Here is a 14,419-nt window from a genome sequence, read left to right on the forward strand (position 1 = left end):
GTCTCCGCTGGAGTTTGAACTCCTTGAGATCAGAAACGATGCCTTGGTCCTTCTTGTACCTTCGTATTTAGCATATCACCCAGTGCATGGTAACTGTTCAAATGCTTATTCAACTGAACTGAGCCATGGAGGTGGGGAGACAAAGATGCTTTAGGAGAGAAAGAGAACCCATACGAAGAGGTTTGAGAAGAAGAAACAGAAGACATAATAAGGATGATATATTCTGGGCTACTTTGGAATAGAAATGTGCCTAAGAGGAAGGGGGTAAAGATGGAGGCAGATGGAGGAATGAAGGCAGTGTCTGGGCGAGGGCTCATTTTCTTTGTTAAACAGGTGGTTGGACAGAGGGAGCACTGGTGAACATGGTGGCAGTGAAGAAACACATAGAATATATTTGTTGGAAACGAAATGCACATTTTAAATACAAAGATCCTAGACACATTTTATTCTAAAATATGCCATCTCTTAAGGACACTTTCATATACTTGAAATTCTTTTTCGAGGCAAAATTTTAGATACACGTGTAGCATTTTCTCTGCATATGTGTGCAAATGCTCGTGCCCGAAGATCCTTGCTTTCTTGCCAGGCTGCAGAACTGCCACTTGAGCTGGGATCGGTCATGGTGATATTGCTGTTGGTGGAGTCCAGTGAAACATGACTTATGGCAAGGCTGCTCGCGGCGTGAGAAGAGTAACTGTAAATCATCTTGAGAAAGGCAGATTTTGTGTTAGTCTCTTGCTTACAAAGAATAACATAGCATTTGGGGAAGAATGTGCAACACAGGATCCCATAGTTAGATATTAAAATAACAATAATCTCCACAGCTGGCAAATATTTACCAAATGTGGTAGCATAGACGGGGATGAATACGACCCAAGCTATGAAATAAATGAGCAAGCCAAATGTTATGAATTTGGCTTCATTGTAATGCTCAGGTAATTTCCTGCCTTTGAAGGCAAATATGAAGCAAATGAAGGCCAGGATGGCGATATAGCCCAGCATGGTGCCAAATGCAAGGACAGATCCCTCCTCGCATTCCAGGATGATGACTCTGGGCAAGGAGACGTTCTCTTCCACAGCAGGTGCGGCAAAGATCAGCCAGATCGTGCAAATGACAACCTGGATACCCGTGCAGGTGAAGATGATGGGGATCGGTTTATAGAGGCCCTTCAGGAAGTTCTGCAACTTGGGATCGAAGCTGAAGGCTAGCAGAATTTTCAGGGACTTCATCAAGATGCAGGAGATACAGAGAGTGAAACTCACACCAAATAGCGTCTGCCTGGTTTTACATGTGAAGTCTTGCGGTTCTCCAATGAAGAAGCCGGTGCTGGCGAAGTTGAGGAAATGACAGAGAAGGATCACATAGCAGACCAGCAATCCCCCGGATGACTTCACAATGGGTGTGTCCAGGTTTCTTGTAAATATTATGCCAATGGCCAGAACAAACATGATTCCTAGTAGGGAGAGGGCCAGGAGCAGTATAGCCAAGGAGTCATTCCAGTTGAGATACTCCACTTCCTTTTCAAAGCACCTCGTGCTCCTTACAGGGGCCCAGTGAGTTTCGTTGTTGCATAAAAGGCAGTGATCCATATCTAAAAGACAGAGGAGATTCAGTTACATTGCAAACATTAAAACCAGGTGATTGCCCACAATGATGCTACAAATGAGACTCCTTGGTTATAGTCCAAGAGGAGCAAAGGGATCTAGATCATTGTCATACTGGTTACTTATTGACATAAAGCGCGCACTGAACCCAAAAGAAGGCGAGAGAGAAAATGTGAGGGCAAGGGAAGGAAAAGAGGGGAATGGAAAGAAAAAAAGCAGCTGGGCTGTGAGTCTTTAGGAAATGCGTATACTCAGGATCATGCTAACCTCTTAGGAGCTTGCTGTCATGTAAGTGGCTGTTCAGGGACTCTGTTGAGAAGAAGGGCTTTGCAGTCAGAAGCATCTCAAGTCCCTTTCTCTATCACTTATGATAACTATAATCTTGAATAAGTAAACGGAATTTTCTGAGTCTATTTCTAAATCTTTAAAAAAATTTAAAAATGCTCTGCCTCACTGGGGTGCTGCATTCAGTGACAGAATAAATACAAAATGCTTGTGGGGAGCATTACACATGGTGGACACGCAGCAGCGTAGTGAGAACTGCTATTATAAATGAGGCTGCGGTTCTTTTAAAAGCAGAGAACATAAAACTGAGTCACCCTAAATGCTCTCTAAAAGTGAGATAACACAAGATTGTAACCAATGACGGTGAATGAAGAATTAATTTTTTTGTCTGGAGGTCAGTGAAATTGAGCCTCTCACACAGGCAGTGCTGAGTTTAGAAGTGATTTCTGCTGATTCTGACGGCAGGGTGGGATAAAGAGGTGATATCAGGGCAGAGTCTCTGGGGGTGTGATTGCATCTGCTCTCCAGTCTCACCCCCTAAAGAAGCCCCTCTCTCAGCATCCATCTGAGAACGCTCCACAGCGCCCATTCAACTTTATACGGGGCCAGGCCTGCGTTTTCTTCTCCGTTAACCTCAGAGTCGGGTTGTGTGTCTGTGGCTACACTTCATTACCTCTCCAGCCTCTTCCTCTTTCCAAGCCCTGTTTCCCTACAAATACCCATTCTTCTCTGTCCCCCCTAGCTGCCACTGCTAGCGTTGCGCCATCTTCTTCACCTGTTTGGCGAACATTTATTGGCCTTGTCTATGCACAAGAGCTGTGTGCTGGAGCACAAGAGCTGTGTGCTGGAGACGTAGAGAACAACGGGAGAGAATGTCCTTTTAGAGCACCCTAAATCCTTGCTTTTCCTCCAAAGCAAAGGCACTCTTCTACACTTGTTCTTTCCCTGATTACCCAAAGACAACCCAAATTATATTTTGAAAACTTATGTACATCTTTATGGGAAATAAACACTACTTAATCTCTTGGTATTTTTATTTATCCCACTTGGCAGACAGTTGCTAGGCACCATATCACCTGGAAAATCCAACCCCCCCCCCCCAGCACCTAATTATTTACACAGCAGAGCCCATCTCAGGTTGGGACAAGTAGCATTTTTGGAAGCATATTGGAATATTAACATTGTGATACATTTCCCTTGGAGCAATGAGAAAAAAGAGTAAGCAGTGAGAACTGTTCCAACTCTCGGGTTCCAGCTCTCAACTGGTATAGATGAATAGGGATGCAACAGTAAACAAGGGAACATGATGCTTTTAAAGCAGTCTTAACTCCAGGGAAAGTGCCGATATCTCCTTTTAAGACCCTGAAGGCTGCTGACCTTATTCATGTTCTTTAACTTGTGTATTTTGCTCTGACCTTGTGAAATTGTTAAAGACAGGTTTGTCAAACAATTAGCATCTCATCTACGCCAACAGTTCATCCCATCCTCTCACAGAAGGTTCTTTTTAGGCTTTACCGCTGCCTCTTGGTAGGAATGATGAGATCTCCAGGGTATGCACACCTCGGGGTTTCTATAATGCGCTGTTTAGCTAATTCAGCATTTATTTATTTATAGTTACTGTGCCCCAGTTACAAGGCAGGCATGTCTGTGTGGGGGATACATGGACAAAAATGGACAGAATTCACATTGTTTTGAGAGATACAAGAGAGGGAAGTCCAGTTGAAGGGGCGACAACTTCCCTTGGAAGGGAAGCTACTTTTGTATTTCTGTTATGTACTGGTCATGCATCTGCTGATATAAAAGAGCAAATTCCAAGATCAAATGAAATTTCTGGAATTTCATCTAGCAGGAGCGTGAAATGCCATTTTTTTAAATGAAAAAAATAAAACAAAATAGGATTCATGTAAACAAAAATCAGCCTAAGAGAAATGGTTCAGGTGTGTCACTGTGAACGCTGTAGTGACTATAATTACCTGTCTGGTTACTGTAGTGGTTTTCAGGACAGTTCACACATTCGTAGCAGCAGATATGCTGGCTTCTCGTGGTTTTCTTCATTTGCCCAGGACTGCATTCCGTAGAGCACTTAGATTGAATTTGCTGCGAAGTGAAAGAAATCTCAAATAGATTTTTAAAAGATTTATCCTAAGTAACCCTGACTTAATTAATTAATTAATTCCTAAAAGATCTTTTTTATTTATTAGAGAGAGAGAGACAGTGCACGAGCAGGGGGGAGGGGTAGAGAGGGGGAGAAGCAGACTCTCCGCTGAGCAGGGAGCCTGACATGGAACTCGATCCCAGGATCCTGGGATCATGACCTGAGTCGAAGGCAGCCGCTTAACTCGCTGAGCCACGCAGGTGCCCCAACCTTGACTAATTTAAAGATACATTTATTAAATAGTATTTTGGTCTCTTTAAAAAAATAGCAAATAGAATTATTTTGTCATCTGGAAGGATGTGGACAAGTTTGAAAAACAGAAACTATTTCAGATAGTGAAACTGCCTTAGGAGGAAGTAGTTTTGTCGCATTAATAACTTTTGTAAGCAGATAAGGGAAATTAGCTCTTTCAGAAAGTCCATAGCAGAGGGACAGATGTGTAGTGATGGAACTAAAGAAGACAACAGCTTCGAAGTTTCCAATCTTGTGTTGTATTAAAAAGTTCAACTATATAAGAAAATAGTAACTTATTGGGCTTTTATACTCTTTAGAAGGTTATTAATCACGCTGTCCAAGGACTCTGTCCAGTCTAACCTTCAAAAACAAAACAGTGGAGGGACACCTGGGTGGCTCAGTCGGATGAACATCTGACTTTTGATTCCCACTCAGGGCATGGTCTCAAGGTCGTGAGGTCAAACCCTGCCCCCCACCCTACCACGTTGGGCTCCTGGCTCAGCAGGGAGTCTGCCTGAGATTCTGTCTTTCATCTCCCTCTGCCCCTCCCCCGACTCTCTCTCAAACACGCACGCACACGTATAAACACACACACTCTCTCTCTCTTTAAATAAATAAATAAATAAAATCTTAAAAAAAAGAAGTTTTTAATTTGAAACCACTAATGTATTAGTGAAAAAGGCAACCTGAGATATATAAATATTTTCATAATCCTGAGAATTTAGGTTATAATTGTACATGTCACAATGTGAATCATATGTAGCATCCTATTTTCACGAAGCCCTTTCCAATTTAACTAATAAGTCTTTGCACTTTAGCTGTGCTTTTTTTCCATTCACAGTCTCTTTCTCGTGGCATAGCTTGTGAAATAAATCTGTTATTGTCTCGCTCTTACCTTTGGGAAACCAAAGCAAAAGGGGTAAAAGAGGGTTTGTCTAGATTCTCTTAATAGCTATTCCTGAGCCAGGAACACAATCCAAGGACTAGTTAATTTGTCTTTTCTCTGGGAGATGAAAATGATCTGGCTGAGAGAGAAAAGTAGCCAAGATTTGGTAGCCCTGTATCCACAAACAGTGGCTTTCTTCTTCTCAACACAGTTATTCTTGATCTGGGTTTTCAGCAGGCAGGATGTCATTAGGGGATAAAAGGGAGACCTTCTCCCCCCCCCACATAAGAGACAGCAAAGACATTCTAAAGTCTGATATTAATAACTTTGGGATATCAAAGTATTTAGGATTATCTCATGTTTGGGACTATGGGTTTGAAAGTGAAACTTAGATTGGATAGAAAGCGTGACAAGGATTCCACCAGGTTTTTCCATGAGCAACTAAAAGGAAATTTCCATTTATTGAGATGAGGGTAGGTTTGGGAGCTCAGTTTTGGAGGTAGTCAGTCAAGAGAACTATTAGACACCCAGGTGGAGATGTCAATTACACAGTCATGTATTTATTTGGGTTGAAATTTAGAAGATAAAAAGCTGGGAGTCATCTGCCTTCTATATAATGAATGACATTATTTAAATCCACGAGCAGTTCTGAGCTCTGGGTATGCCAATATTTATAGGCAGCTGGAATGATGAGGAGGCAGCAAAAGAGACTAAGAAGGAGTGGCCAGAGACAGGAAAAAAAGTAATGGTGTGTGGTGTTGTGGAAACCAAGAAAGAAAGCATCTTACAGAGAGGAGAACAATTAGCCAGTAAGTGAAGTAAGATGACGTTTGGATTTATTAACATTGGTGAACTAGATAGAAAGAATTTTGATGGATTGGAAAGAATTCAAGAGAATTATGGGAGGAGAGAAATTGGGGCCAGGAATGTATTTAAATTTTTCAAGGACTTTTACTGTAAAGAGAAATAGAGGAATGGACAGTATATAGAAGGAGAAGTGGGGCAATCAATGGAGTTTCTTTTTTTTTGAAGATGAATGAAAGGAATAACAGCATATTTATATCATCATGTAGCTAATGGAGAAAAGAAAATACTTGAGGATGTAGGAGAGGCCAGAGCTTTGCAAGAGCAGTATCATCGAGTAGGTGGAAGGGGGTTTGGATCCAGAAGTCAGGGGAGGAGCTGACCTTGGCCAGGAACCCAGTCCACCCACAGTGCCAGAAGGAAGAGGGATGTGGCGGTAGGGGGGCCCTGCGGTTCTCTTCTGATTTTTTCAGTTTTGTTAGTGACATAGGAAGCAAGGTCAACTGAAAGTGAAGACGGGTGAATTAATGGACTAGGGTAATATTCCGATTGTCCAGTAGCATTAAGGGCCCACTGGAGATTAGGGATCATGAATTTAAATGAAAACCATCAACAAGGTGTTTTTGTTTTTGTTTTGCCAAGTTCAGCTACATGGGGGCCATATTGATTAGGCAGAGAGTTGAATTTAACGAGGATTATGCTGTGGTCAAATAAGGATGATGAAGAGAGCATGTACAAGGGAGTGGTATACAAGTTGACCAGAGAATTTGAGGGAGGAAGTTGGGGACAGTAAACAAGCCATAGGGTCACTGGAGGTTCTGGTGGGATCATGGACTTTTGCAACTGAGGTATTCATTTGATTTGAATGCTATAAAGCAGGCTACCACAAAATTACCTTAAGATTTCTGAACTCGTTTTTTGTTTCTTGATCCGTGATGATGAAGACATTGTTCCTCAGATCGTATTGTGCCATCTTGGTGATGGTCATGTGGCCGTCGATCTCCTTCCAGAGCACAACATCATAGCCAGTATTCATATCCCCATGGGCGTCAAAATGAAATGAATTCCCTTCATCAGTGAATGTCACATTTTTTAGTACATCAAGTAACTATAAAATATAAAAACAGAAACAAACACTAAGAGAAATATGTATTCATTATCCCAGTTATAACACTGCTTTATAAGGAATATCACTTAAAAGGTAGAAAAAGGACATTCTGGATCAATGAGTGTGGTAACTCATTGAGAAGGTTCTTAACTACCTGGCAATAATTTGAAAATTCTAGCCTTATTTCTGCCAGAGTCTTGCTCTGTCAGTTTGAGGAATCAAGTTAATGTTTACAGAGGGCAGCTTCTCTAGCTTATCAAATCGGGATCTGAGCATCTTCTTTTCCACGTTATAGAATTTCAGGATGGGTCCTCTGGGGTGGTTGCCTGGGCTCTCATCCTAGTTCTCTATCTCATTAGTGGTGAGGTCTTGACACTTGCAGTTTCTTTCGAGGCCTCGGCTTCCCCATCTGTAAAATGAAGTAAATGAAGCCCACCTTATAGGGTTATTGTAAGGATCAGATGTAATTAAACATACAAAGAGTTTAGCCCAGTATCGGGCACAGATTAAGATTAGTAAAGGTTCGATTAATACCCGTTAACACTGTTGATTAGCTAATAGGGATATTGTGCAAATAAATAAAAATACTTTGTCTATCAATTAACGATGCCACATGACATTCATATATTACTTGCTAATACTCAGATGCGTGATCTCCTTCTACCCCATAACTACTCAGTGAAACACGCTGAGCAGGGATCATCTTCCTCTTTTCTTAGATGTGCACCACCAGCCAAGGCGCAAAGGGCCTTATCCGGGAACACACATTTTGACGTTCAGGTCTTTCCATTACATCTAACAATACATTTATTCAATATCTTCTTATTTTTTCCTTCTGACTCAAAAGCAGTCCTCAGTATGTCTTCGGGACCTAGAGAAGGCAGCACAAGTCATTCTTTCCTTCTAGTCACAATTGGGTCCTTCGCCAAGCCTGAGTGGCTCATCCGACCCAGTGGTCATTATGCTCACCATCCCCAAAATGAGGGAGAAGGAGACAGAGGTACAAATGGGGGAGACAGTCCAGTGACAACAGCACCCTGTTCTCGGGGTGTCTCCCCACCAGAGAAGTTGAGCTGGTGGGTGGGAGGTGTTGCAGGTGCCTGCCCTCTAAATGCATATTTTGTTACTCATTGGGTGGGAGTTATAGGTCTTATTATCGCCGATGGTTTTCAAATCTATTTCAGTGATTGAGTGTCTAGTAAAGTGACCTCTAAATTCTATTTCCAATGTAATTCATAAAATGATTTTTTTTAGCTTGAGAGGCAAGAAATGCAGTGAAAAATTACTTGTCTTGTGACCCAATCTGTACAGTAAGAACTTGTATGCAATGCAGCTCGGCCAGGAAGTGTTTTACTGACAAACAGGGCAGCTGTATTGAGTTTGTGCTGCAGTGGAAGGACACTGGACTGGGCGGGAGGAACCCTGCTCCGCCATTAACCTGACATATAATCACAGCTAAGTAAATACCCTCTCTGAACACACGCCGCCTACTCCTCCAAGTCTGTGAGGTTTGAGGCTTTGTTGTGTGCCACAGCTGTGGAATGAGGCAGACATTATTCTATTTGAATAGAATATTCTATTCCTTCTCCGTTGATCTTTTATGAATGTTTCTTTCCTTCAGCTTTGTCATTAGAACATAAGAAAATAAAGTAATATTTTAAGGTAAATATATTAGTTACAATAGTCAGGTCAGTGACCAAATGTCACTTTGGTAAAATCTCTAAGCAACGTATATTGATTTTATTATATGTCCCCACAGATTTCTTAGTTCTTTTAATGAATGTAATTTGATTAGTATTACATTAAAGAAGCAGGATAGCAGATCTCACAGGGTGGAATTAACCCACAAAAGCTTTTTCCAGCAATTGCCTGGAAGAAAAAATGTGAAGGGAACAAAAATTTTAAAAAGGAAATGACCTACCGTCAGTGTTTCCACCTCTACCTGTGTATTGATTTTTCTTCTCTTCCTTCCTTCAGCAATTCACACACATGAGCCCCAGAAAACTCAGTTCTTTGGGAGCATATCCTCTTCCACTCTCGAGTTTGAACTATAATTTCCACCTGTTTTTTCCTGCACTTAATGAGGTTTTTCCAGGGTAAAGCTCTGACACACCCTTGTTCTGGAAATCGTGCTAACACTGGCTGATGTACATAAGCTAGCATAACTGTGTGCTTGTCCTCACAGGAGAGACGGTGGAGACAAGCAAAACAGTGCGTTCCTGACCTGGTCAGTGAGATAGAACACTTGCTCTGGGTGGAGGTCAGTTTTGAACATTGGTGCTCTGGTTATGAAGCTATTAAAGGCTATTTCTGTCAATTATTATTATTATTTTTTTTTATGGAGACTCTGAAAGTCACTGTAAGTTGACCACATAAATCTTAAAGAGTGGGATGTGTGTTTCCATGATTCTAGCATTCACCCTGTGTATGGCGATGACCTGTTTTTGAGAATGCAAGGCCGGGACGCCACAGCACTTGAGCTGTTGTGGTTAACGTGTTTTGCTTTTCCCTGACTACTCGGATGTCCACGACATCTCCCTAAGGAAGCTGTGCCGGTGAGCAAGTTCGGGCCCAGAGGACACGGCCTTACATCTCTGACTGGTGTTCAACCCATGTCTTTTTCTTTCATGAGGTTTTCCATGTGGTAGCAGAAAGCACCCTGGGTTAAGGCTGGGACAGTCTCACTGCTACCTGTGTGGGTGACCGTGGGCCAGACCCTTATTGCCAAGGTCCCCTCAATCTCTAAAACGGCTGCAAGTCTTGGTCACTAGTAACATTCTTTTTTGTTACTTCTTTAGGATGGAGTGTAAGGAGCATGAACTTGTGGACTTACCAGAATATTGTAGAGATTAGAGGTGGTATATGTCAGTGACCACTATGGTAGTCTTTAAACATTATTAGGTACTGGGGCGCCTGGGTGGTTCAGTCAGTTAAGTGTCTGCCTTTGGTTCAGGTCAGGATCCCGGGGTCTTGGGATGGAGCCCCGCATCGGGCTCCCTGTTCAACGAGGAGTCTGCTGCTCCCTCTCCCTCTCCCCCTCCCTCCTGCTCGTGCTCTCTCTTTCTCTCTCTCTCTCTCCAATGAATGAATAAATGAAATCTTTTAAAAAATTATTAGTTATTATTCTCCCATCACTTTAAAATCGCTGTCTCCTCAGCACATGTCTCTTCTGACTTCGGGACTAGTATCTGACCGCCATTGCTACACTTGAATGTCTTGGAAGCTCTTGGAATTCAATATCTCCAAAACACAACGCTTATACTTCTTCCCAGCAGACCTCTACTTTTCTCTGTTTCTATCTCAACAAATGGTCCCAATTGTCCAAATGTGGAATCACTTGCAACATTTTTGCTTCTCTTTGTCTGTCGTCCTTTACACCTTTACTCCTCATCCTTCCCCTTAAACATCCCCGTATGCGTGTCTCCATCCTTATTGTCACACACAGTACTTGTACCTGCAGTATAGGCCTGTAGTATTATCCATCCTTACTGTATGCCCATTTTACCTGATGGGTCCTTCTGCCTCTAGGTTTGCATCCCTCTAATCGGTGCACACCCCAGTGGAAACGAAATGCTATTTCTGCAGTGGAAAGCAGATCACGACACTTTCCTGTCTAAAAATATCTTTAATTGACTCCCCTTTGCTCTATCAAGTGCAAACCTTTAAACAGAGTTTGCAGACTTTCTATTAAAGGAGGTCTCTGTACCAGCAGTATCAGCAACACCTGAGAAACTGTTAGAAGGGCAGACTTTCAGTTATCTCCCTACCGTTGACTGAATTAGCATATGCACGATAATAAGATTCCTAGGCAATTCAACTGCATATCAGAATCTGAGATGCTCTAGAGCCCTAATGTTGAATCCTTCACTAATCTCTCTACTTGCATTCACCTGTAGTTTCCACAAAAAACTCCAATTCTTTGGCACTATTTTCTTATCCCTGAAGATACCATGTTTTCTCTCCCTTCCCTGAGTATTTCTGTCCTAGCTAACCCCTACCCATCCATCATATTCTCCAGAGATGTCATGATCTTTGGAGAATGTTCTCTGAATTGTTAATACTGGATTGGTTGCCTCAGTTATGTGCTTCTCTGCCCTTTTGTGTCTCTATGAAACATAGTAATGCATCATTCTGCATTGTAATCAGCTCCTTCATCGTTTGATTGTATTCACCAGTAGACAGTTGACTACTTTAGGAAGAGAATTGTCTTGTTTTCCAGAATATTTTCAACACTCAACACAATGCCTGGAACATTGAGACACCCAATAAATATTTGCTAAATCAATATATGAATTAGAAGTTTGACTATTAGACATTCTGTCATCCACATACATCACTACTACTTTCTACATCATCATAAGTAAAGGAAAACAAACAAACAAAACCCCCCAAATCACTGGTCACAACAAGGAGGCGGTATCCTCACACATATCTGAGTAGCATTAAGAATCCGTTGAAGTAGAACAATTCTGATTGTGCCACTTCTGAATACCGCTCACAGACATTGTCAAATACGGGGCCAAAGTAAGAGCTATCGCCAAATATTGGGAAAAGCTTCTTTAAAGTTATTTGAATGTAAAATTATTTAGAAAGTAATATTTAAATATGAGTGCATTTTACCAGGAGGCAAAATACTTTTTAGGAATGTAGCTTTGATTATGATCTTAAATGTTGCTGATCTTTTAAATTTAAAGTGTATGGAGATTTCTTCATGAGAAGACAATGGTCTGCGTTATTTGTCCTACTGAATCTGGCACAGATGTGGTTCTGGCACATTGTGATCAAAGGAGCAAGTCACTCACATAGTCCTCCTTTCCAGTCTGTTTTTGTTTGTTTCTAGATAACCAGGCTCCCAGGGGGAATAAAGAACAACCCCAGACTCCTCCTGTTTAAATAAAACATTTTACAAGGCTCTGCTTAGATTATACTTTCTCAAGTCTTTTCCTCAGAATGTTTGAAATTTAGTCCTGATTTAAAATACTTTCCCAGATCTTTAGTGGGTAAATATCTCTATTTGTATTTCTCCTTTTTTATGAGGCTCTCTATGTCTCCTCCCCTTTGTCCTGTCTCTAGGATTGTCTAATTTCTCTCTATTACTCCTTCTCAACCTCTTATTCCTAAAATTTTGTGTAGTGGTTTAATTATTGTGGTTCACTTAATTTATAGTGTTTACCAATCCCTCATTAAAATTTTACATTACAAAGAGCATGCTTTCAAACAAACATCTTAAAATAGCTAGACATAACTGTATATATTTTTAAAAGATAGTTTTAATTAAAAAAAAATCCCTAATCTCTAGTCTTACCTCTTCATTAGGTTTTCTGCCTTGCATTTACAAGATCAAAACTAACTTTAAAATGAGCAATTTGAAACACCTTATGACCATCACATGATCCACCCAAATGTAAGCTGATGATCTCAGACCTTGGAGCTTGTGTTTGTGTTTAAAGTAAAAATGACAAAAGTAGACATAGCCTGTCCTGGATACTCACATATATGGTAAGAACTGAGTCTTAATTCCTTTCACCTTCTTTTTCCTTTACATATTTATAATAAATATATTTTTGGAACATAATTCTGCATTAAGACAGACAAGTTTGTCTTTGAGTACACACTATTGAGAAATCTGTTTTAATGAGTACAATTTATCATATAAAGCAACAATTTGCTTTTAAATGTCTTATCTGTATTTTAAAAACACAGTGGGAAATTTTCACTAAAAAAGGTCACATTAAGCTTGAATTTGAGTTTCTACAAACTAATCGAAGTGAAGAAAGGAAAAGACTTCCTTTACCCACAATTAATGGCTCATTTCAACCCGAGATATCATAGGAATTGTTATGATTGATCTAATAACGTTCATTTGAGGAAGACTGGAGTCCTAGGGACACTGTCCTAAGTTGTAGCTGAAGGCTTTGAAGACTATAAACACCAGAGATACCATGAAAAACAAAGGGCATAGAGGCAGAAGGCCCAGACTAAAGTCCTATTTCTAGTACTTTCTAGGTTTGGTTTCCTCATTGAGAACATTTAGCAATAATAAAAAGGACCATTAAACATGCCTGATCTTGTGTTCGTCAAGAGCACTGAAAGAGATAATTCATATGAAGCACTGAAAAACTATAAGATCAGATACAAATCCATAAACTCACGGAAACTACATCTATCAACTGGATCTTCTTGGAAAATAAAAGAACACCACTTTAGTGGGTCAGTGTAGTAGTGAAGGCAAAATAGCAACTCTATTATCCTCAAGAGCAAAGAGCTAATGATAGAAATGCAGGTTATTCAAACACTGAAAGTATCTACTTACAAAAGGAATCCGATTAAGAGTAGTTAATATAAATATTTGCAAATCAACTCAAGGAAAGAAATGACAGTAGGGGAATTTTCTTGGATATGTGAGTTAGTACCTCCCATGGTTGAAAGGCGTTGGGGTTCTGACAGTCTCGAGCTTGGCAGAGATCCCGAATGGCATAACCAAGGGCCAGCACCGCAAGCTGGATGCTGTGAACAAGTCCTGGCTCGGTGTAATCCCACAGGAAATCATTTCTCAGGGAGAAGTTCCTTTCTATAACTTCATTAGCCTTGTAGGCCAAAGTCCCCCGAGAATGGTTGGAAATGCATTGACTCAAATCACTGTCCTTGACATACGCACAGGCTGACAAGAGCATGGCATATTCATGTAAGGGCTTGTTATTCTCCCTGGGAAATAGATGCAGATTTTGAAGAAAGGAATGGAAAGAAGACATATTGCCTCTTCTAAAGGTAAACCCCACAACTTTGCCAATCCTTTTCACATTGGGAATGCTGGTAATCTTGGTGGCCGTTGACCAATTATCACTAGCAATCCAGATCTTATTTATGTTCCTTTCTATAGCTTTACTGAAGAGGTTGAAAACGTGGAATTGCCTCAGAAATACCACAATGACATTAACCTGGGCTTCTGCTATGATTTTCTCAAGTGTCTCATTGATCCTGACTTCGATGGTATCATCTGAGAGGAAGGCTGGGAGAACTTCTTTGAAAGCTATGCACACATTATTTGCTGCTGTCTGAACTGCAAAAGTGTTGAGGGCCAGTCGTCCATAGTCATCATCTGTGGCTATGATGCCAATCCAGTTCCATCCAGATTTCTGAATCAGGTGGGCCATTGCTTTAGTTTGATAGAAGTCACTGGGCACAGTCCGTAAAAATGAAGGAAAGCGAATTTTGTCACTTAGGATTTCTGCAGTTGATTCAAAACTCACCTGGAAATTGACAGAATCTTTTAATTATGGTGTTGATGAACTCTAGGTGGCTGTTCATACTCTCATATCTGTGAATTTCTGTAATCTTTCCC

At 40.9% G+C, this 14,419-nt stretch overlaps 1 protein-coding gene across 3 annotated transcripts in view; it reads right to left on the minus strand.

Moving 5' to 3' along the window:
- Nucleotides 1-477: 477 nt before the first annotated feature.
- The window catches only part of GPRC6A (G protein-coupled receptor class C group 6 member A), a 19,349-nt gene continuing 5,407 nt past the window's right edge, over nucleotides 478-14,419 (minus strand). The window contains exons 3-6 of one of the 3 annotated variants that reach the window (XM_008691178.2): nucleotides 14,016-14,327; nucleotides 6,865-7,077; nucleotides 3,864-3,987; nucleotides 478-1,592 (exon numbers count right to left, since the gene is read on the minus strand). In XM_008691178.2, the coding sequence (XP_008689400.1) occupies nucleotides 478-1,592; nucleotides 3,864-3,987; nucleotides 6,865-7,077; nucleotides 14,016-14,327 (1,764 nt within the window). Of the gene's footprint in view, nucleotides 1,593-3,863; nucleotides 3,988-6,864; nucleotides 7,078-13,490; nucleotides 14,328-14,419 lie in introns of all 3 variants that reach the window. The other 2 variants (XM_008691176.2, XM_008691177.2) reach the window with 2 other exon arrangements.

The sequence above is a fragment of the Ursus maritimus genome, unplaced genomic scaffold (assembly GCF_017311325.1).
Source record: "Ursus maritimus isolate PB19 unplaced genomic scaffold, ASM1731132v1 scaffold_13, whole genome shotgun sequence".
Lineage (NCBI taxonomy): Eukaryota > Metazoa > Chordata > Mammalia > Carnivora > Ursidae > Ursus > Ursus maritimus.